Below are 24,210 nucleotides of genomic sequence, written 5' to 3'. Positions count from 1 at the left end.
TCTGTCCAATTAGATTCAATTCACATCAATATTAGTTGAGTTCTAATTTTAAATGTGTGGGAAATGGGATTTTCAGTGTTCAGTGTAAATGTCCACAGAGTCCACATTCCACAGTGGATGTGGACAATTTAGTTCCACATACAAGAGATTGTTCTAAGCTACAGGTGGATCCAACTGGAGGAGAATTGGAGTCGTTTGGAATTTTGGATGAATTTTGTAAAATGTCTCAGTGATGACAGATGGAAAACTGTAGATGTTGTGACCTTGCTGTGACCTTGAACTTTGTCCTACTGGGACCAAAATGGACTGGGCTGGTCCCAGGGCCTAGGCCTATCTGTGGGGAAGATCTGGGAAAGATGGGTGGAAGAGTTTTACACTGAAGATGAGAACAAACAAACAAACAAACAAACAAACAAACAAACAAAGCAAAGTGATCCCAATACCTCCTGGCGGAGATAACAACAGATGATGTCGGGGCCAGTTTTGTGGGGGGTGTACAGTGCCAGTGAAACTCCAGACTCTTTACTAATTCCTCTGTTGCTGCATTTCCACTACGTGGAACCGGTTCGACTCTGCTCGTCTCCTGTTGTTGTGCTCCTCATTTCCTTTCCTCTACCTTCAGAAACCTGTGTGTGAGGTGGCACAACATTTGTGTCCCACACTGGAACCAGAACTGGGCCCAGATGACGGATGATGGTGTTCACTCTGCCATTAGATTCACAAGCACCGCTGAGTAGAGAATCAGATGAATCACATGTGGACGAATGTTTGAACAGACTGGAGGGAGTCCACCTGTAGAAGAAATGGAAGCTTTGACAGAGTTCAACTGGACCTGGTGTGGTCTGTTTGGACCTGGTGTGGTCTGTTTAGACCTGGTGTGGTCTGTTTAGACCTGGTCTGTTTAAACCTGGTCTGGTCTGTTTAGACCTGGTGTGGTCTGTTTGGACCTGGTGTGGTCTGTTTAGACCTGGTGTGGTCTGTTTAGACCTGGTGTGGTCTGTTTAGACCTGGTCTGTTTAAACCTGGTCTGGTCTGTTTGGACCTGGTGTGGTCTGTTTAGACCTGGTGTGGTCTGTTTAGACCTGGTCTGTTTAAACCTGGTCTGGTCTGTTTAGACCTGGTGTGGTCTGTTTAGACCTGGTCTGTTTAAACCTGGTCTGGTCTGTTTGGACCTGGTGTGGTCTGTTTAGACCTGGTGTGGTCTGTTTAGACCTGGTCTGTTTAAACCTGGTCTGGTCTGTTTAGACCTGGTGTGGTCTGTTTAGACCTGGTCTGTTTAAACCTGGTCTGGTCTGTTTGGACCTGGTGTGGTCTGTTTAGACCTGGTGTGGTCTGTTTGGACCTGGTGTGGTCTGTTTAGTCCGTTTCTGCCTCAGCTCCATGTTGTCTTTGTTCTGACCAAAAATGCAGCGTACACGAGACGTCATCGCGCATGCACAACGAAGGCGGAATCGATAAGCAGAATCGTTAAGCAGGCAGGCAAATGACCCCAAAGAATTGAGCTACTGGGATCTGGTTCTCAAAAAGAACTGGTTCTCCATTCCCATCCCTTTGCATACTTGTGTGTGTAAAGTCCTTTTGGTCCTTGTTCACTGTTGCAGTCGAACAGTCAGATCCATCATCTCCAAATGGATCCTTTATCCTGATCATGTCTGTTAAACTAAGTCTGAACTCTGTTGGATTCACAGGGACATGATCAACTCAACTGGAAAGGAGTTCCATGAAAGACACTAACTCCACAAACATGAGTCCGTCAGACGTGTTTAGGTGATCAGCTGGACGGTCCGTTCACTTGGATCAGAATCTGTGGATCATCGGTTCTTTTCATATTCAACTGAGAATCCACGATCAGAAAATGAAAAAATGACTCGTTATGTCATTATTCATGTACAAATACAAAAACAAAGAACCAGTTGTTTTTCATTCTTTCGACTGTATGCACAAGTTAAAAATTGTAAATAACCAAATGGACCACATGTGGGCTTTCATGTTGACATTTTTCCTGTCTGATTTGGTCTGACCTGTTAGTTCCTGACTTGTTGGTGTGTTGTTGTGGACAGTGGTGGGTTAGCTCATGTTCTGTCTAATGCAGTCTGTGCTAATGCAGAATCTGGTGTTATTCAGAGGAAACAAACGCGTTACTGTGAAGGAGGACGACATGACAACTGAAAAAATGGACGGGATCTTCCAGGTTTAGTTGTTCAGTCTAATACAGTGGGTCCACGGGAGACAAACGACACTTCAACGAACACACCAACAAGTCAGGAACTAAAAATCAGATATGAAAAATGTCAACATGAAAGCCCACATTTGGTCCATTTGATTATTTACAATTTTCAATTTGTGTGAACAATTGAAAGAAAGAAAAACAACTCATTTTTAGATTTTTTATTTGTACATGAATAATGAAATAACAAGTTATTTTTTTCGTTTTCTGATCGTGGATTCTCAACTGAATATGAAAAGAAGCAATGATACAAGGAAGGACAGTTAGTAAAGCATCTGTAGTTTCACTTTCACTGTCCGCCCCCCCCCACCTGTTTGTACTCTTTTATTCCCTCACCCAATGAGAATTGATACAGAATCGGATCAATAAGCAAAATCAATAATGGAATCGGAATCGTTAAATTCTTTTCGATTCCCATCCCAAACAGTCACAGAAAAACCTCTCCTCCCACCCCTTGTTTTCTTCAGTTTCTGTTCATTTTAATGTCTGGTCCAACTAAAGGTCCATTAGTTTGGACAAATATAATGACACCAACAGAACCAGCTCATAGTAGGTTAATTTAACAGCTGATTTCTATCCATTTAACATGTTTTCTGGATAAAACCCAGATCCCTTCAGTTCTTCCATCAGTATCTGTGTCTTTGTACTGACTAAAACAGTGCTTTATTTAGTCCATGTTTTCTGTTCTGTCTGTTTTAGTCACATGACACACAGCAGTTAGGACTGGATTACATAATCAGTGTTTTTATGACTGTGGATGGTGTTAACGTTTTTTCCACGGCTGTATGCAAGTTTTCATTTTTATAATAGTTCTTAATTAAACAATAATTACTCTCATGTCTTCTATTCTTTATGAAGTTATGATTTGAAACATACTGTTTTGTTTTTTTTTGTTTTGTTTTGCTTTGTTTTTTTTTTAGATTTTCCAGACCTTAATTGTACTTGTACAAAGTATTGGATCATTATCATCAATATACACTGTAAAAAAAATAAATAAAAAAAGAAATGGCATTATTCCAGCAGCAGGGATGCCAAAAAACATACTGTAGAATAACGGAAAATAACCATCTCATAAAAATACGGTAATTTTCCATAATAAAAATACAGTTTGTTGCCCTAACTTTACATGAGATTTTGTTTTTTTTTTTGACTTTTTAAAGTTTAATAAAGAATATTTACATGTATTAAATCAATCAAATTATATATATATTTATATATATATATATACAGGGTGGGGAAGCAAAATGTACACTATTTTGAGGCAGGGATTGAAAGACAGTGTATGACCAATTAGTTTATTGAAAGTCATGAGAATTTATTTGCCACAAGAAAATGTCCATAATAGAAAATGTTTTTATTCTATGTGTCCTCCTTCTTTCTCAATAACTGCCTTCACACGCTTCCTGAAACTTGCGCAAGTGTTCCTCAAATATTGGGGTGACAACTTCTCCCATTCTTCTTTAATAGTATCTTCCAGACTTTCTGGTAATAGTTTTGCTCATAGTCATTCTCTTCTTTCCATTATAAACAGTCTTTATGGACACTCCAACTATTTTTGAAATCTCCTTTGGTGTGACGAGTGCATTCAGCAAATCACACACTCTTTGACGTTTGCTTTCCTGATTACTCATATGGGCAAAAGTTTGTGAAAAGGTATGGATAATAGTGTTAGGTATGATTATGACATCAGTATATGTTTGGGTTCAAAACAACTGACGTAGTGTCTGCTGAGAAAAAACAACTAAATGTTCAGTGTAAATTTTGCTTCCCCACCCTGTATATATATATATATATACATATATATGTATATATATACGTATATCATTTTCAGTGAGACTCAGTTGTCCAATCCACTGATAAAAACTGTATTTGGACAGTTTATCAGTGCTTATACATGTTATACATTCACAAAAATACATTTATTCAACATTTTTGTTGTGAAACCTCCTGTAATTACACAAGATATTTGTCAATGAACAAACAAGTCTGGTTCAACTGACAGAACAAATACTTCTGTTACCGTTAATTTCATGTTTTTTTTTTTTGTTTTTTTGTTGTTTTTTTTATTTATCTATTTTTACAGTATTAAACTTTAAATTAACAATTTAACCTCATAAATAGAAAATAAATATTTGTGAAATTACAATACATTTGCAAATGTATTTTAACTGTATTTCTCTGTGAAAAAAAAATTCTTTTAAAAAACTGGAAATTTTTTGCCAATTCTCAGTTACAGTTTTTTCATGTTATTTTGCATTTGACATGTCAAATCACAGTCTGTTTTTGTCATTTCATTGATATTTTCCTGTATCTTAAAAATACAGAAAAAATCTGTAAAATAAACAGTGAAAATTCTGTTAAATTACAGATTTCTTTTACAGTGTAGTTTTCCTCTGTCTCTGATGGTAAAGTAAATGGGTGGTATGGAACGTCTCTGTGTGACACCGGTGCTGTGGCCTGTACACTGAGTTGAAGCTGGATGTCTAAATCTGGTGCCTCCCCCCCCCCCCCCCTCTCTTTCTCATGTCCTGTTGGGCTGAGGCCACACTAGATGCTTTCCCACCATGTTATTGCCCGACCATGTGCACTGCAATAAAATTAATAAATTTGCTCAAGCGTGAAGAGCAGTGAGAACAGAGAAAGAGACGTCAGAGGGTTGTGTTTTGTTTTTTTTTTTCATTTTGGGTTTCAGAGAGTAGAGTGGATTTGACAGCCAGGGAGGGAGGGAGGGAGGGAGGGAGGGAGGGAGGGGAGAGGTGAAACTGGTGTTAGCTAACATTATACTGAGGGAAGTTAGGCAAGGAGAAAAGACAGAGAGAGAGAGAGAGACGGCATGGAAAAGAGGGAAGAGTGGCAGTTAAAGGGAGGAAAGAGAAAGGAGAGAAATGGGTAGAGGCCGAAAGAGTGGGTGTGGAACAAACAACCAGAGGAGAGAAAAAAAAAGCAGGAATACAAAGTGAAAAGAGAAGGCAAACCTAGAAGGATAGCACCAGTTAATTCAGTTCAGTTCAGTTTTATTTATGAATCCCAGTATCACAACCAAGTTGCCTCTCAGGGCTTTTCAACAGTGTTGTTCAACCGTGGGGTCGGAACCCCACCTGGGGTCGCCTGGAATTTCTAGTGAGTGATAAAAATAAATAAAACTTCCCAATCTAAATCTGTGTTGAGTCGACAGACAGAGGCAGTCCATATCAGACAAACTGTGGTTCTGTTTATGTGTGGTTCTGTTCATCTGTGGTTCTGTTCATCTGTGGTTCTGTTTATGTGTGGTTCTGTTCATCTGTGGTTCTGTTCATCTGTGGTTCTGTTTATGTGTGGTTCTGTTTATGTGTGGTTCTGTTCATCTGTGGTTCTGTTTATGTGTGGTTCTGTTCATCTGTGGTTCTGTTTATGTGTGGTTCCGTTTATGTGTGGTTCTGTTCATCTGTGGTTCTGTTTATGTGTGGTTCTGTTTATGTGTGGTTCTGTTTAACTGTGGTTCTGTTTATGTGTGGTTCTGTTCATCTGTGGTTCTGTTAACTGTGGTTCTGTTTATGTGTGGTTCTGTTCATCTGTGGTTCTGTTCATCTGTGGTTCTGTTTATGTGTGGTTCTGTTCATCTGTGGTTCTGTTCATCTGTGGTTCTGTTTATGTGTGGTTCTGTTTATGTGTGGTTCTGTTCATCTGTGGTTCTGTTCATCTGTGGTTCTGTTTATGTGTGGTTCTGTTTATGTGTGGTTCTGTTTAACTGTGGTTCTGTTTATGTGTGGTTCTGTTCATCTGTGGTTCTGTTTAACTGTGGTTCTGTTTATGTGTGGTTCTGTTCATCTGTGGTTCTGTTCATCTGTGGTTCTGTTTATGTGTGGTTCTGTTTAACTGTGGTTCTGTTTATGTGTGGTTCTGTTCATCTGTGGTTCTGTTCATCTGTGGTTCTGTTTATGTGTGGTTCTGTTCATCTGTGGTTCTGTTCATCTGTGGTTCTGTTTATGTGTGGTTCTGTTTATGTGTGGTTCTGTTCATCTGTGGTTCTGTTTATGTGTGGTTCTGTTCATCTGTGGTTCTGTTCATCTGTGGTTCTGTTTATGTGTGGTTCTGTTCATCTGTGGTTCTGTTCATCTGTGGTTCTGTTTAACTGTGGTTCTGTTTAACTGTGGTTCTGTTTATGTGTGGTTCTGTTTAACTGTTGTTCTGTTTATTTGTGGTTCTGTTTATGTGTGGTTCTGTTCATCTGTGGTTCTGTTTATTTGTGGTTCTGTTTATGTGTGGTTCTGTTCATCTGTGGTTCTGTTCATCTGTGGTTCTGTTTATGTGTGGTTCTGTTTAACTGTGGTTCTGTTTATGTGTGGTTCTGTTCATCTGTGGTTCTGTTTAACTGTGGTTCAGTTTATGTGTGGTTCTGTTCATCTGTGGTTCTGTTTATGTGTGGTTCTGTTCATCTGTGGTTCTGTTCATCTGTGGTTCTGTTTATGTGTGGTTCTGTTTAACTGTGGTTCTGTTTATGTGTGGTTCTGTTCATCTGTGGTTCTGTTCATCTGTGGTTCTGTTTATGTGTGGTTCTGTTTATGTGTGGTTCTGTTTAACTGTGGTTCTGTTTATGTGTGGTTCTGTTCATCTGTGGTTCTGTTTATTTGTGGTTCTGTTTATGTGTGGTTCTGTTTATGTGTGGTTCTGTTTATGTGTGGTTCTGTTCATCTGTGGTTCTGTTTATTTGTGGTTCTGTTCATCTGTGGTTCTGTTTATTTGTGGTTCTGTTTATGTGTGGTTCTGTTCATCTGTCAAATGTTCATTGTGGTCGGTTTCAGACGCTGAGGATCCTCCCTCTTTCCAGTCCCTGGTCGTCATAGCGATGCGGCGTGTTACCTCCGTGTGCTCTGCTCACAGTTGCTGATAAACTCACTGGTTGCCTGTTGTCTGGTCAAACTCCTGCTGAATGTTTGTCTGAACCTCCTGGACAAACCATGGTGGAGTTTTACAGACTGTCATCATGTGGATTCACCTACTGACAGATTTACTGGAAACTACTGCATCTGTTTTTGTAAAAGGGCGGGGCACACAGACGACTCTGTCCAATCAGTGGTCTGCAGTGTTTACACAGTGTCACCTTTTAGTATGTGGTCCCCAGTCCTGGACCCTCAGCGGAGGTGAGACCAAAAAACTAGTACCAGGAACCAGATTCCAGGTCCTTTTTCGTAGTGGAAACACAAAAAGGTCGAGTCAAGTTGAGCCAAGTTGGTACCACGTGGTGGAAACGCGGCATTATAGGCCCAGTCCCAACTCAGCCCAACTCACACCCCGATTACAACCAATTAAATAAATGCTCTAACACAAAAATAAAACGTTGTGGTCACCTGTGGAACGGACAGGACCGAAAAAACACCATCCAATCATTTTAATCGACCCATCCAAATGATTGAACAGTGATGTTGTGATGCTGTTTGTCCCTCCCCCCTCACAGTCCGGTACTCTGGAGGCGTGGCTTCGGGGGAAGTCTGAAGAAAAAGGGGTGGGACTTTTGAATTGTATATTTTTAGAATGTAGTTTTTCCAGGATCTCCTACCCCACCTTTAAGCCTGGATGAAGTTACTCTGTCACTTCCTCGAACAGATCCAATCTGAAACATACCAGACCAGCCCCGGACCCTTCAGTGCTAATCCTGCCCTGGAGGACGGGAAGCAACAAACATACAAAGAGACAAGGACACACAATTCACTGGTGGATAAACGCATTTACTGTAGTCTTCATGTCTGTCAGAACATTTATTAGTCGGTCCAGTTGCTCTTTGACTCCGTCGATTGTCCTCACGATGTCCTCTGGTGACTCAGGTCCACAGGTGTTCAGTGTCAGACTGCAGTGGAAGCTCAGCTGCCCCTAAAATGACTCCCATTAAATGCTCAAATCTGTTCAGTTGTTTTCATTTCATTGACTCCAAATGTGTTGGAACACGTTCATCTCTCAGACCAGTTGGTTCAGAATCAGTTTGATCCCAGATCAGTGGACTGGATGTTGTTCACTTCTCCTCCATTCCCGTGTCTGTGTTTTCTCCTCCATCTCTGCTCAGTGCATTGTCGTAGACGCTCAGCGTCCATGCACTTCAATGGGACTGAGTGGAACTGGTCTGAACTGACTCTAAACTGGACGATCATTGGATAAATGACACCATGTTGTCCCGCCCCTGGACGCCGGGCATCTCTGGGGGTGAATGGAGCTGTGGGCGGAGCTTGGCCAGGCCAGACGCCAGAATCCCACATGCTGATTGGAGGATCGGTCGAAAGGCTGAATCCTGTTTGATTGACAGCTGTTTTCAGATCTGCTCCTTCACTGACAGTTCAGTTTAATACCGTCACACATTCTGCTGAGAAATCACAGAAACCACTATGAATTATTTGTTCATTTCTTGCACTGTAAATAAAACACACTCATTGGACTTCCTTGTTTCATTTTAACATAATTTCAGCGTTTTCTTGTTTCAGTTCCATAATTTAATCATTTCTTGTTCAGTTTAATCTGTTTTTTTCGATAGTTAAATCAGTCAGACTGTCGGCTCAGTGAAAGGAGCATCTGTAGTTTAAAGGCTTCAGTCTTCCACCCACAACACGCTGGGCCAAGGCCGTCTGAGCAGACCAGCTCTGCTGGACATTCAGAGGACACTGGTCCAGTCCCAGGAAAAAACGCCTACTGGTACGATAAGGACACTGAGCATTTCTTAAAAAGGAACGGAGGGACGAATGTGTGTTTAAATAACTTGACAATTTTTTTGATGTAAGCCGACAATGAGCTTCTCCTGTCTGAAGGACCAGCAGACGACACTGCTCTGGTCAGCACAGACCCATGCCGGTCAGATGGGCATCAGCAGCTGTTAGACCGGAGGACCGGCTAACACTGGGAGTCCACAGAAGCCTCTGTGACAGGAGGATGATACTGCGTCTGACTGTTTTCTGCCTTATTGTTGGAAAATAATAATTTGAGTGATTCAACATGAGTCAAGTCTTTGATTTCCTGACATGATCCCACATGAACCTGTATCTAGTTCAGCTGTGATCAGACTGTTGGATGACCTGTAGAATGAACTCATATGTGACTGACACTAAAACTAAATCTGTATTTACTTGGGGCTGGTCCCAGTCAGACCAGTGTCACCAACAGTATCGTCCACTTTCTGCTCAAACACTCTCAGTTCGTCTCTTTTCTTCTTCCTCCTGTTTCATCCTCCGTTTCGCGTCCACCTTGACATCATCATGTGATCCTGCAGACAGGGGAATCCCAGAGGGAACCCCACCTGCAGACCCTGTTTATGCTGATTTGTTTACTTAAATGTGGGCGTGGAGAGGGAGGAGTCAGGTACTCCAACACATGCGCTCAGTTCCAGCTGATTGGATGAATAAAGGCGGTGTGTTTGGATTCAGGCGTACGCTCAGTTTTATTCATCTGGATTTTTTTGTGCGTACGGACTTTTCTGGATTTAAGTGTACGCCAGGTTTACATATGAAATCCACGCAAGTCTGTGTACATGAGGGCCCTGGATCTGGTTTTAGACCTGGTTCTAGTTTGGGTTTGACGTCTACTTGTGGTTCTACCTCTGGTTCATTTTCTGGTTCTGTTCAGTGTCCTGGCACTGGTGCCCTCCTCTCACCTCCTCTCTCTCTCCTCTCTCCTCCTCTGTCCTCCTTTTGTTCCTGTCCTCCTCCCAGGTGGCCGGATGTGCCCAAGAGGAAGCGGAAGAACAGCCAGTGTTCAGTGAAGAGCATGTCTGGTAAGGACTCCTCATCTGCTCCTTGTTCCATTCCATTTGATCATTACTTTCATTAGATTTGGGGCTTTAGTCTGCAGTAAAGGAACACAATGGCAGGCAGGTGTCAGTCCTTTCATGTGCTGGAGGATTTGGCCCAGCGTGGTCCGACGTGGACCGTCTGTAGAGCCCCCACCCCCACCCCCCCACGGCGCCGTCAGATAATCTGCAGCTCATCCTTTTACCTGAGCCTTCGCAGGCTTTTGTTGAACAGAAATGAACCGACCCACAACAGGGCGGAAGAGATTTATAAGAAAGGCCTTACAAAAAAGAAAGAAAAAAAAAGGCCTTAGAGACAGGACCAGAGCACAGACACAAACTAAATACACTGTAAAAAAAAAAAAAAAACTCTTAAAAAAAACTAATATTCTGGCAGCAGGGGTGCCAAAAAATACTGTTAAATAATGGAAAATAACCATCTCATAAAAATACAGAAATTTTCCAGAATTAAAATACAGTTTTTTGCCCTAACTTTACATGAGATTTTGCTTTTTTTTTTTACTTTTTAATGTTTAATAAAGAATATTTACATGTATTACAGGGTTCTCACTAGATTTTTTCACAGTGTAGGGGCACCATGTACGTGGTGCACCACGGGGGCATCCTCCCACGGAAAATTTTGAAATGTCTAACTCTCTGAAACACAGTTTCCTGCATTTTGAGGGCAAATTTTGAGGAATGAAGCCAAGAAACGATGTGATATTACCGTTGCATTTGGCGTTGCTCCTGCGCCTCAACGCAGACATGATTGTACAAAATATTCACTTGCACGAAGTTCAGGATAATCAGAACGTCACTCATACTACACACACACACACACACACACACACACACACACACACACACACTACACACACACACACATATACACACTACACACACCACACACACATACACACTACACACACACACACACACACAATACACACACACACATATACACACTACACACACACACACACACATACACACTACACACACACACACACACACACACTACACACACACACACACATATACACACTACACACACACACACACATACACACACCACACACACACACACACATACACACTACACACACACACATACACACACACACACACACACATACACCTACACACACACACACACACACCACACATACACACTACACACACACACACACACATACACACTACACACACACACACACATACACACACACATACACACTACACACACACACATACACACTACACACACACACACACACACTACACACACACACATACACTACACACACACACACACACATACACACTACACACACACACACACACACATACACACTACACACACACACTACACACACCACACACACATACACACTACACACACACACACACACATACACACACACACACACACACACACACACATACACACTACACACACACACACACATACACACTACACACACACACACATACACACTACACACACACACACACACACACACACACACACACAGGCTAAATTTTAGATCTAATTTTCCACAGGTGATCGGAACGTTTAAATCAGATAAATTGATTGAAGTCTCATTGTCAGCCAATGAGCGTAAGGCAAGTGATGTTGGTGGGCGGGGTCAGACAATACCAAGGCACACAAAGGGGTGTGGCTTCTATTGTTGTCATTTCCTGTCTGCAGCACTTTGAGCCAAAACAAAGAAAAGATTTATTCACATTCAAATCTGGTTCTCATTGCACTGGACCATCACACACACACACACACACACACACACACACACATACACACACACACACACACACACACACACACACACACACACTGTGATGTTGTGTTGTTGCAGCAGTCACAGGGGGTCCTGTGGTGGTGTAATCAGTGTCAGTGTGTGTTTTGTCCTTTGGGTGTTACCGTAGTCAGTTCAGACATGGAAGGAAGTAGCAGACACGTGTGTGTCATTGTGTTTGTGTGGACACAAAGAACGTTTGTCTGTGAGTATTTTATGTTCAGTTGTTGTGCTAATGAACAGTCACACCTGTCTGTGATGGAAACTTTTGTTGTTAGATTAAAAGACATTGTAAATCCTAAATCAATCTGAAGATGCTAATCGTTAGCATGTCTACGGATTTTCCCATTTATGTTAGCATCGAGCTAGCGATCTTTTCTCATTCATTTGAATGTATAATGCTGTTAATGTGCTGTAACAGAGAACAGAACTCAGACATGTCTTGTTTGTATGTTACAGTTTTACACTGAAGTCTGCAGGAAAAGCTTTGGACAGAAGTTTTCTTGGTTAAACCTGTTATCTATCTGCAGAGCTAGAGCTGTACACACAAGAAGAATACACACAAAAGAACACCACTACGCTGGTGGAAAGACAGCGTCGAGGGTCAAACCTCAGCGTCAGGGCCACGACGTTCAATGACACTAGTAAGAACCCTGTAGTAAAACAATCCAATTCCCTATAAATATATATATAAATAATTTTCAGTGAGGACTCAGTTGTCCAATCCACTGATAAAACTGTATTTGGACAGTTTATCAGTGCTTATACATGTTATACATTCACACAAATACATTTATTCAACAGTTTGTTGTGAAACTTCCTGTAATTACACAAGATATTTGTCAATTAACAAACAAGTCTGGTTCAACTGACAGAACTAATACTTCTGTTACCGTTAACTGTCAGTAATTTTATCTGGTTTTATTATTATTTTTACAGTATTAAACAGTTTAATCTCATGAAAAGAAAAGAAATATTTGTGAAATTATGATATTCTATTCTATATTCTATATTCCCCCTGGATCTGCCACAAAATTCTATAAATGATTCAGTTTCCTGGTGTGTCCACACACACATGCATGCACGCACGCACGCACACACACACACACACACACATATACACACACACACGCACGCACGTATGCACGCACACACACACACGCCCTCACACACATGATTGGGTTCAAACTGTTCTCTTGTTGAAACATCTGTCAGCATTTGAAGATAGAATAGAATAGAATAGAATAGAATAGAATAGAATAGAATAGAATATTCCATTGGAATTCTCGTACAGATGTGTGTGTGATTCGACCGTTTGTCAGTGACGGCCCCTCGTCCGAGCATGCTCAGACGTCCTGCCAGTCTCAGAGGTTCCAGACAGAGAACCCAGAACCCTGTGTTGAGGGTCCAGAGGTAGGCCGGGCTCAGGCCCCGGGCTCAGGCCCCGGGCTCAGGCCCCGGGCTCAGGCCCCGGGCTCAGGCCCCGGGCTCAGGCCCCGGGCTCAGGCCCCGGGCCTGCGGTGCCCTGGTGGACCTGTGGGTCTGGTACGGTGTCAGTTCTGTGTCTGTGTTCCATCTTCTCCCACAGTCTGTTGGACCTGGTGCACAGGAGCGATGTGGAGGCCCCTGTGATAACACTTCACCCCCCCCCCCCCCCCCCCCCCCTTTCACCCCGCCCCCCCTCATCCTCTCCTCCTCTTCCTCTCTGGCCCCGCCCATATCACCCCCCCCCCCCTTATCCTCCCATGTCCTCCCTTTACCTATCATACCTCGTCGTGCATTTGCCCATCCTCCCCTCTGGCTCGTACTTGTTGCCCTGCGCCCCCCCCCCCCCCCCATCCTCTTCCTCCTCCTCCTCATCCTCCTCCTCTTCTCCTATAGCTCTTAGCCTCTCTGTTCCAGGTACATCCCCAGTTACCTGGAGAAGGATGAGCCATGTGTGGTGTGTGGAGACAAGGCCACTGGGTACCACTACCGCTGCATCACCTGTGAAGGCTGTAAGGTACAGGACCATGCCCACCACCACGCCCACCACCACACCCACCATCACATCCGCCACAACCACCACGCCAACCACCCACACCCACCACCATTGCCCACCACTACACCCCACCACCACACCCCCCACTCCCACCACACCCACCACTACACCACCACCACTTCCCCACCACCACTCACACCACCACCACCCCCACCACCATCCCCGACCACTCCACCACCCTCCCCACCACTCCCACCACACCACACTACACCCACCACTCCCACCACCCACATCCACGACCACATCCACCACTCCCACCACCACTCCCACCACAACCCACCACACTCCCACCACCACTCCACCACACCCACCACCACTCCACACAACCCACCCACCACCACATCCACGACCACATCCACCACTCCCACCACACCCACCACTCCCACCACCACTCCCACCACACCCACCACCACTCCCACCACCACACCCACCACCACATCCACGACCACATCCACCACTCCCACCACCACTCCCACACACACCCACCACTCCCACCACCACTCCCACAATACCCACCACTCCCACCACCCCCCCACCACACCAACCACACCCACACCCACTCCCACCACCACACCCACCACACCCACTCCCACCACCACACCCACTCCCACCACCACACCCACCACACCCACACCCACTCCCACCACTCCCACCACCACACCCACTCCACCACCACACCCCACCACACCACACCCACCACACCCACTTCCACCACTCCCACCACCACACCCACCACTCCCACCACCACACCCACCACACCCACTCCCACCCACCCACCACCACACCCACCACACCCACACCCACCCACCACACCCCCCACTGGACCAGCTGACATTCGATGTTTGGGCTGAAACCGTACACACACATTCACTGTATTATTAAAGTTGTGGCAGACTTTCATGACCAGTTTTTTCCTCAGATCTGTCCATCCTCAGTCCTCTCCTCAGTTTCATTCGTCCGTTCGTCTGTCTGTCATTCCTCAGCTGAATCTCTTCCTCTTGCTGAACAGTTTCTTAGTTCCATTCACCACAAACAAACCATGTCTTTACATTCAGAGCCAGTAGGGAACTGGGCATCTGAGGAATTTTGTCCTGACGTGCATTGTGGGAAACGGAGGTTTGTGCAGCCACCTGACAGCAGCAGCAGCACAACCATATGATATTATATGGATGAAACAAACACGATGCGGAAACAGCTGAAACGTGGAAACAGCCGGAGGAATCTGCATAGAGGGAAGGGAGCTCCTGCCGTTTCAGCGTGGTGTCTGTTCCAGCTGCTGCTGTGTGAACCTGCGTTTCCCACAATGCACACCGTGACAAAATTTCTCAGATGCCCAGTTCCCTCCTGACTCTGAATGTAAACACATGGTTTGTTTGTGGTGGATGGAACTAAGAAACTGTTCAGCATGAGGAAGAGATTCAGCTGAGGAATGACAGACGAACAGATTCATGAAACTGTGGATATGAGTGAGGATGGACAGATCTGAGGAAACACTGGCCATGAAAGTCTCCTGCACCTTTAAACCCTTTCATGCATGAATTATGAGAACATTAATCAAGATTTTTTTGTTTCCCCAAGTGGTTTTTATTCCTCTTTAGGCATGAAAAAAAAAAACAAAACAAACAAAAAAAAAACAATGCCATTGAATTTTTTTATGAACCTATATTTCATGGAGTCACAAAAACATCCACTCAGCTGGACATCATGTGTTTGATTTTAGAAGCAAAGAAACATGTATTTATTGATATACTGTGTGAAAACTATGAAATAAAACATGTTTAATGCTGCTAATCTGATGCTTTCTCACATTTTTACATACTCTAATATTAGTTATTACTCACTTCATGGAGATAATATGCAAGAAAAAAAAGCAACTTTTTGTTTAACCTATAAGGATCCAGTGTGACATTTTTGGCTGTTCCCAAATGAATTTTTCTCCATATTTAACCACCTTAAGTGGTTTATCACCAATTATTGTAACATTATTTATTGTATTTTGTGTTTTTGTTGAGGATTATTATTTCAAAAATAAAGAAAAAACTGAAGAAAAAGTAACTTTTTGCTGCAATATTTTGCTGACTTTTTCAGCAAAATATATCATTAATTGAACATAAACTCAGTGTATCCATCCACTGTCATTGATCCAACTGCATGGGTTTGACTGGAGAATCCACGTTGTAGAAGATGACGATGTTTCCACGGTAACTATGGAGCTTCTGAACGTCCAAATATGGTCATATCTGATGACCATTAAAAGTAGAAGAACTGTATTTTACACCAATTATTGATATGGATTAGTCGATCATTAGGGATTAAACAGTTTATATCTGTAGATGATTTTGGTAAATGGTGGATGTTTGGGTCTTAATGGGTTAAAAAAGAAAAATAAACTGTTAATTACAGTCAAATAGCAATTAGCATTTTTTTTACACTCAATCATGTCAGTGCAGATCAGGTTCATCTAGAACAGCAAAGTTACAGTAGTGGTCTGAATGTCAGTGTGTGGGACGGTGCATAAGCGTCCACTGTGTCGGCTGATATGGAACTAAAACAACAAAATATATGAATATACAAGAGAACAGCTGGAGAAGAACTGACCACTGGACTGACCACTGTGCATGAAAGGGTTAAAGTCTGTGTGTTCCTCTGATAACAGTGTTCTTTACCAAACATGTGACGTCCTGGTCCTTTCACCTTGTGTCAGCAGAGCCCAGGGCTGCAGTCAGTGGACAGGCTAATGCATATGCAAACAAGTGTCTATTTATGGTCACTGCTGCGCTTGTAAACCTGTGCCGCTTCAACACCCTGTTTCCAAACTCCTGTTTAATTGTGTCCAGTGGTGAACAGAACCAGGGTGGGTCTGGGTCCAGTCTAACCCTAACCCTAACCCTAACCCTGAAGAAGGTCCAGTGGGACGCCAACACACCAACACATTCCTGCTCCATTACCTGCTCCTGTTTACTCTGTAATCATTATTATTATTATTATTATTATTATTATTATTATCATATATGAACAGATATTATTATCTATATTATAATTAGATATGCTCAGATTTTATTATTATATTTTATCATATAACATCATATATTATATTATTATTATTATTATTATTATTATTATTATTATTATTATGTGCTCAGATATTATTATCTATATTATTATTATGTATGTGGAAGGACATAGGACAGATTTGTGTCCCTGGGTTTCAGTATGATCCCAGTGCAGAACAGTCTGTACAGTTTGACATTTCATCTGAATACAGTACTCAGTAGTACTAATAACTGAACTTCCTGTAAACTTCATTTATTGTAATATGTTCTTCATTAAATTAACCAATTAGGATTATTTGATGACCTTTGATAGAAGCATGTGACCTGTTTGGTGAGGAATGTCAGTCAAAAGGAAATGTCCAAATTGGGTTCTTTAACTTGTTAGTGTGACAAACATTAAAGCTGTAGCTGTTGTGTAAGAAAATACAAACAGCTGTCACTACGACAATAAAGTCAGAAAATATGAAGATGAAACCCATCATTTAATGAGAATAAAGTCTAATGCAAAAAGAGTCAGAATGTTACAAGGGTTAAAGGTGGACGTTTGGGTCTGTAAGGGTTAAAGGTGGACGTTTGGGTCAGTAAGGGTTAAAGGTGGACGTTTGGGTCTGTAAGGGTTAAAGGTGGACGTTTGGGTCTGTAAGGGTTAAAGGTGGACGTTTGGGTCTGTAAGGGTTAAAGGAGGACGTTTGGGTCTGTAAGGGTTAAAGGTGGACGTTTGGGTCTGTAAGGGTTAAAGGTGGACGTTTGGGTCTGTAAGGGTTAAAGGTGACGTTGGTGGGCTGTAAGGGTTAAAGGTGGACGTTTGGGTCAGTAAGGGTTAAGGTGGACGTTTGGGTCTGTAAGGGTTAAGGTGGACGTTTGGGTCTGTAAGGGTTAAAGGTGGACGTTTGGGTCTGTAAGGGTTAAAGGTGGACGTTGGGTCTTAAGGGTTAAAGGTGGACGTTTGGGTCTGTAAGGGTTAAAGGTGGACGTTTGGGTCTGTAAGGGTTAAAGGTGGACGTTTGGGTCTGTAAGGGTTAAAGGTGGACGTTTGGGTCTGTAAGGGTTAAAGGTGGACGTTTGGGTCTGTAAGGGTTAATGGTGGACGTTTGGGTCTGTAAGGGTTAATGGTGGACGTTTGGGTCTGTAAGGGTTAAAGGTGGACGTTTGGGTCTGTAAGGGTTAAAGGTGGACGTTTGGGTCAGGTTGGTGGACGTTTTGCGGTCAGTAAGGGTTAAAGGTGGACGTTGGGTCTGTAAGGGTTTAAAGGTGGACGTTTGGGTCTGTAAGGGTTAAAGGTTGGACGTTTGGGTCTGTAAGGGTTAAGGTGACGTTTGTGTGGTCAGTAAGGTGGTTAAAGGGGACGTTTGGGTCCTGTAAGGGTTAAAGGTGGACGTTTGGGTCTTTAAGGGTTAAGGAGGACGTTTGGGTCTGTAAGGGTTAATGGTGGACGTTTTGGGTCTGTAAGGGTTAAAGGTGGACGTTTGGGTCAGTAAGGGTTAAAGGTGGACGTTTGGGTCTGTAAGGGTTTAAGTGTGGACGTTTGGGTCTGTAAGGGTTAATGGTGGACGTTTGGTCTATAAGGGTTAAAGGTGGACGTTTGGGTCTGTAAGGGTTAATGGTGGACGTTTGGGTCTGTAAGGGTTAAAGGTGGACGTTTTGGGTCTGTAAGGGTTAAAGGTGGACGTTTGAACAGTTACTGATAAATCCGTCCGTGTCATGTGACCCACCAATGCACTGGTTTGACACTAATCAGACATTTAATGGTCAGATTTCATTAGACTTGTGTGTGTTTGTTTGTCTTTTATTTCCTGGTTTTCTGTCTTTTTTTGAACGTTTTCTCTTTCTTCTTCTTCTGTCTTTCGTTCCCTTCAGGGTTTCTTCCGTAGAACCATCCAGAAGAACCTCCACCCGTCTTACTCCTGTAAATACGACAGCTGCTGCATCATCGACAAAATCACCCGTAACCAGTGTCAGCTGTGTCGCTTTAAGAAGTGCATCTCAGTGGGCATGGCCATGGACTGTGAGTTCCACTGTTACCACCCAGATAGTTACAGTACACTGGAAAAAACACTCGTAAAAAACAAAAAACAGTGTTATTCCAGCAGCAGGGGTGCCGAAAAAATACTGTAAAATAACAGAAAATAACCATCTCATAAAAATACAGTAATTTTCCAGAATTCAAATACAGTTTTTTGCCTTAACTTTACATGAGATTTTTGCATATTTTTTTTTACTTTTTAATGTTTAATAAAGAATATTTACATGTATGAAAACAATCCAATTCCCTATAAATATATATATATATATAATTTTCAGTGAGACTCAGTTGTCCAATCCACTGATAAACTGTATTTGGACAGTTTATCAGTGCTTATACATGTTATGCATTCACAAAAATACATTTATTCAGCATTTTTGTTGTGAAACCTCCTGTAATTACACAAGATATTTGTCAATTAACAAACAAGTCTGGTTCAACTGACAGAACAAATACTTCTGTTACCGTTAATTGTCAGTAATTTTATCTCGTTTTATTATTATATTTTTTTACAGTATTAAACTTTAAATTAACAGTTTAATCTCATGAATAGAAAAGAAATATTTGTGAAATTGTGATACATTTGTAAATGTATTTGAACTGTATTTTTCTGTGAAAAAAGAAAATCTTTTTAAAAAATGTAAATTTTATGGTTATTCAGTTACAGTTTTTCCTGTTCTTTTCCAGTTGACATGTAAATCACAGTCTGTTTTTGTCATTTCATTGATATTTTTCTGCATCTTAAAATACAAGAAAAATCTGTAAAATAACAGTGAAAATTCTGTTAAATTACAGATTTTTTTTTACAGTGTGGTGTTGTGAGAATTACTCCCAAATTGTAATCTATTACAAACTAGAAAAGCACTCAGAGAGCGCAGACCTCCCCAAGGCAGCTCAGCCTCCCATGCAGTGATCTACGAAAAATAATACCTGGACTTCTGACTTAGACCCTTAGCATTGATATTATTGTGTTTTTTTCATTGTTGTCCTCTATTTCATGTGTTTTGCCAAGATAAAAAAAATTAAAAATATATATATATATTAGCTGAACTATTCAATTTATGCAATTTATTAACAACCAATATATCTGCGTATAGTAGAAGAGCACATTCGTCCATGACATACAGGTAACATCTTCCAAAATAAAAACTTTATATCCATACACACTGTAAAAAAAATCTGTCATTTAACAGAATTTTCACTACAATGATTTTTTTCTTTTTTCACAGAAAAATACAGTTAAAATACATTTGCAAATGTATCATAATTTCACAAATATTTCTTTTCTATTTATGAGATTAAGCTGTTAATTTAAAGTTTAAAACTGTGAAACAAAAATAAAATAAAACCAGATAAAATTACTGACAATTAACGGTAACAGAAGTATTAGTTCTGTCAGTTGAACCAGACTTGTTTGTTAATTGACAAATATCTTGTGTAATTACAGGAGGTTTCACAACAAAACTGTTGAATAAATGTATTTTTGTGAATGTATAACATGTATAAGCACTGATAAACTGTCCAAATACAGTTTTTATCAGTGGATTGGACAGCTGAGTCTCATTGAAAATAATTTATAAATATATTTATAGGGAATTGGATTGTTTTAATACATGTAAATATTCTTTATTAAACATTAAAAAGTAAAAAAAAATATGCAAAATCTCATGTAAAGTTAAGGCAAAAAACTGTATTTGAATTATGGAAAATTGCCATATTTTTATGAGATGGTTATTTTCCGTTATTTTACAATATTTTTTCGGCGCCCCTGCTGTCGGAATAATACTGTTTTTTATGGGGGGTTTTATAGTGTGGAGTTTATGTTGAAAATCTCCCATTCTCCCAATGATAAAGAATCCATTTAAAAATTCCTGGATCCAGACAGTGGTCTGGATCATTCCCAAAATCTAATCATTTGTTACTCCTCCCATTTCAGACATTTCCTGAAAATTTCATCACAATCCATTCCTAACTTTTTCCGTTATGTTGCTAACTATCAAACAAACAAACAAACAAACCCTGTTAAAACAGAACCTCCTTGGCGGAGGTAATTACTGTTACTGTTACTTTAAGTTACTCCTTATCTTACAGTATTAATTTCTCTGAAATGTAATCTGTTACTTGACTCCTGTATTACTCTGGAGTTACAGACAGACTCTGGTCATAAATGGGCGGGGCCGAGGACAACGGTGGATAAATTTGCAGTCGGTACAGAATTCTAACTACTCCCAGAAATGTTAGCTTACCTTGTCATTGCTGATCACAGGGGTCATGCTAACATGCTAACATGCTAACTAGCCTCTGTACAGCAGGTTTAGTGTTAGTACTGAGCGTAGGTCCGTGTGGACACCGGACTGTCTTCTGTCGTCTTCACCCATTGGCTGAAACACCGACAGGAAACAGAACTGTACTGACACATTTTGGGTTCTGAAACGTCCTCACTGTCCGGCTGTTTTTTTTTTTTTTTTTCATTTTTTCATTTGTACTGTTAAATTATGGGTGAACACAAGCGCTATTGAACATGTACCCAGTTAATTAGTAATGTCTTACAATACTGTGTTACAGTAAAAGTAATCTTTTATTTTTTTTTATTTATTTATTTATTTATTTATTTATTTATTTATTCGTTCATTCCCCATCCCTGTATAGACGTGTGTGTCTGTGCTGGATGCTGTTGGTGTATAAGCATACATATGTAGAGCTTACAGTGGTGTACACAGTGTCAGAGACACAGGACAAAGGTCGTCCAACAGGACTGAGGACAGAGACACTGACATGTTCTTCATGTACAGTATAAATAAAGTGAATTCCTTCAGTGACAGTCTTCACTTGATGAACCCAAAGCCTAAATGTGTTTGAACAGGTTGAAGGTCATAGAGTCGTTGCAGACTTGAATCTGATCTGTCTTTGATTTGAATCAGTTCAGTTCAGAACTGAAACCTGTGAAACTGATGCTTTTAGGCTCTGAACACCATCCCCAGCGTTGTGGCTCCATGTTTATCCAGCAGACTAACGGTATTTCAAGGTAAAAGGACTGAATGTTCAGACTCGTCCACAGCGACACGATCTGTGTTTTTTCTTTGTTCAAGTCACAAAAGAATCCAAAATGGAAATGTGAGTTATGAATGTTCCTGTGAAGGACTGTAGGGTGAATCACCTAAAGTATGCAGACAGGAACACAACAGAAAGAAGAGGACAGGAAAACAGCAGAAGGTTCTGTTACTGTTCGCTGAATAAACGTGTCTTCAGGTTCTATGTTTTTGGGGTTTGGACTGAAAGCTGTTTTCATGGTGGTTTGAAGGAAGAGGTCTGGAAGAGCCAAAGACACAACAGAACCAGAAGACAAGTTTATGACAGACAACAGCTGAAAGAAGAGAGAAGAGAGAGGAGGAGGAAGAGAGGAAGAGTTTACACTGGGAACAGCAGACTGAACAGGTGCAGGTTTTATCAGTCCAGAACCCCTTCTTCCAGTCTTCACTAGTCTTCTTCCAGTTGTCAGTAGTCTTCTTCAAGTCTTCAGTAGTCTTCAGTAGTCTTCTTCCAGTCTTCAGTAGTCTTCAGTAGTCTTCTTCCAGTCTTCAGTAGTCTTCTTCCAGTCTTCACTAGTCTTCTTCCAGTTGTCAGTAGTCTTCAGTAGTCTTCAGTAGTCTTCAGTAGTCTTCTTCCAGTCTTCAGTAGTCTTCTTCCAGTCTTCAGTAGTCTTCAGTAGTCTTCTTCCAGTCTTCAGTAGTCTTCTTCCAGTCTTCAGTAGTCCACTGGTGTTGTTTCATGGCCCAGCCAAGCCTCTTTTTCTTATTTTGAAGTCTCAGCAATGGCTTTAGCTGCAACTGGACCCATCAAACCTGCAACTGGAAGTCTTCTATTCACAGTGGAAACTGAGTAGTGATGTGACATTCACGAACGAATCAAATCTTTTGAACAGCTCTTTGAAATGAACAATGGGAACTGAGTCTTTGTAAAGAGCCGTTCATTTTTAATTTATTTTTATTTTTTTTAAGGAGGGAGTGTCCGATTGCCTGTCAATGTAATGTCACTGGGAAGGCATTGGAGTGGAGGAGAATGTTCCAGCAGAAAAAGAGTGCTTGTCTTCTGCTTCTGTTGTGTCTGTGCTTCTTCCAGACCTCTTCTGTCTGCATTTCCAGTCCAGTTTCAGTGCCTTTGGATGCTGAAGGAAACTGGACTTCCTGACACCTGGACTTTCTTGGACATTTCTCTGGAGGACACACCTCCATTTTTCCCTCTTCTGATGCTCTGTCTCTCTTCTCTGGTTCATTCCTTTTCCTCTTTTCCATTTTACAGTACCACACTCCTTTCTTCAGTCCAGTCCTGTTCCAGTACTGCTCCATGGGTCTGGTACCACAGTGTGTTCCACACTCCTGTTCTGCAGACACAGGGGGTGGAAGGAATTCACAAACGTTGGGACACCTGCAGGAATTGAACCACCAACTTTCCAGACTTTATCAGCCTCCATTGCTGCAGAACTGCTTTCAGTTGTTCACCCATTTCTTGTTCACCTTTTTGTAGAATTCTGAAATGTACATTATTTTCAGTTTTGTTTAACCTTTACCTATTTGGTTTTTTCCCTCTGGCAGTTCACTCTTACCTTTGTACCATTTCCAGCTGTTCATTGGACTGGAACTGATGGAATTTACTGACAAAACTGGAAAAATTGGGGTGTTCTAAAACTTTTCACCGGTAGTGTACATCAGAAGGTTTTACTAGTGACACCAACAGAGAAAAAGAACCAGAACCCAGTCCAGTCTAGTCCAGTCCAGTCCAGTGGAGTTAGTGGGTGGGGTTAACCCTGTGACGGTGTGTGTTCACAGTGGTGTTGGACGACAACAAGCGAGTGGCCAAGCGTCGTCTGATCGAGGAGAACCGAGAGAAGAGGAAGAGGGAGGAGATGGTGCGGACGCTCCAGGTCCGACCGGAACCCGACAGCGCCGAGTGGGACCTGATCCGCCTGGTGACCGAGGCCCACCGCCACACCAACGCCCAGGGCTCCAGCTGGAAACAGAAACGCAAGTTCATGGTAAACCACAGCTTCAGCCCTTTGAACACGGGACATACACTGTAAAAAAAAAACTGTTGGTGTTATTGACTTCAGAAAACTTAGGAACGTATTTGCACTCAGGATTGTGTTTTGAAAGTCTGGGGTCGCCTGAAATTTCTGACGTTTAAAATGGGGTCATGAGCCAAAAAAGGTTGGGAACCACTGCTATATAATGTAAATTTTATTAGTAAGTTTTAATTTTTTATCAATTACTAGAAATTTCAGGCGACCCATTTGAATTCCAGGCAACCCCAC

The 24,210-nt window shown here is 41.8% G+C and overlaps 1 protein-coding gene across 1 annotated transcript in view; it reads left to right on the top strand.

Moving 5' to 3' along the window:
* LOC115416299 (thyroid hormone receptor alpha-like) overlaps positions 1 to 24,210 on the top strand; it is a 54,413-nt gene that overhangs the window by 19,067 nt on the left and 11,136 nt on the right. Inside the window, 5 exon segments of the mRNA XM_030130051.1 lie at positions 9,895 to 9,956; positions 13,667 to 13,684; positions 13,687 to 13,787; positions 18,737 to 18,884; positions 23,729 to 23,934. Coding sequence (XP_029985911.1) covers positions 9,895 to 9,956; positions 13,667 to 13,684; positions 13,687 to 13,787; positions 18,737 to 18,884; positions 23,729 to 23,934 — 535 coding nt within the window.

Source organism: Sphaeramia orbicularis, unplaced genomic scaffold (genome assembly GCF_902148855.1).
Source record: "Sphaeramia orbicularis unplaced genomic scaffold, fSphaOr1.1, whole genome shotgun sequence".
Classification (NCBI taxonomy): Eukaryota; Metazoa; Chordata; class Actinopteri; order Kurtiformes; family Apogonidae; genus Sphaeramia; species Sphaeramia orbicularis.
The sequence above is the reverse complement of the archived record's forward strand: the minus strand, read 5'-3'. Positions and strand labels throughout refer to the sequence as shown.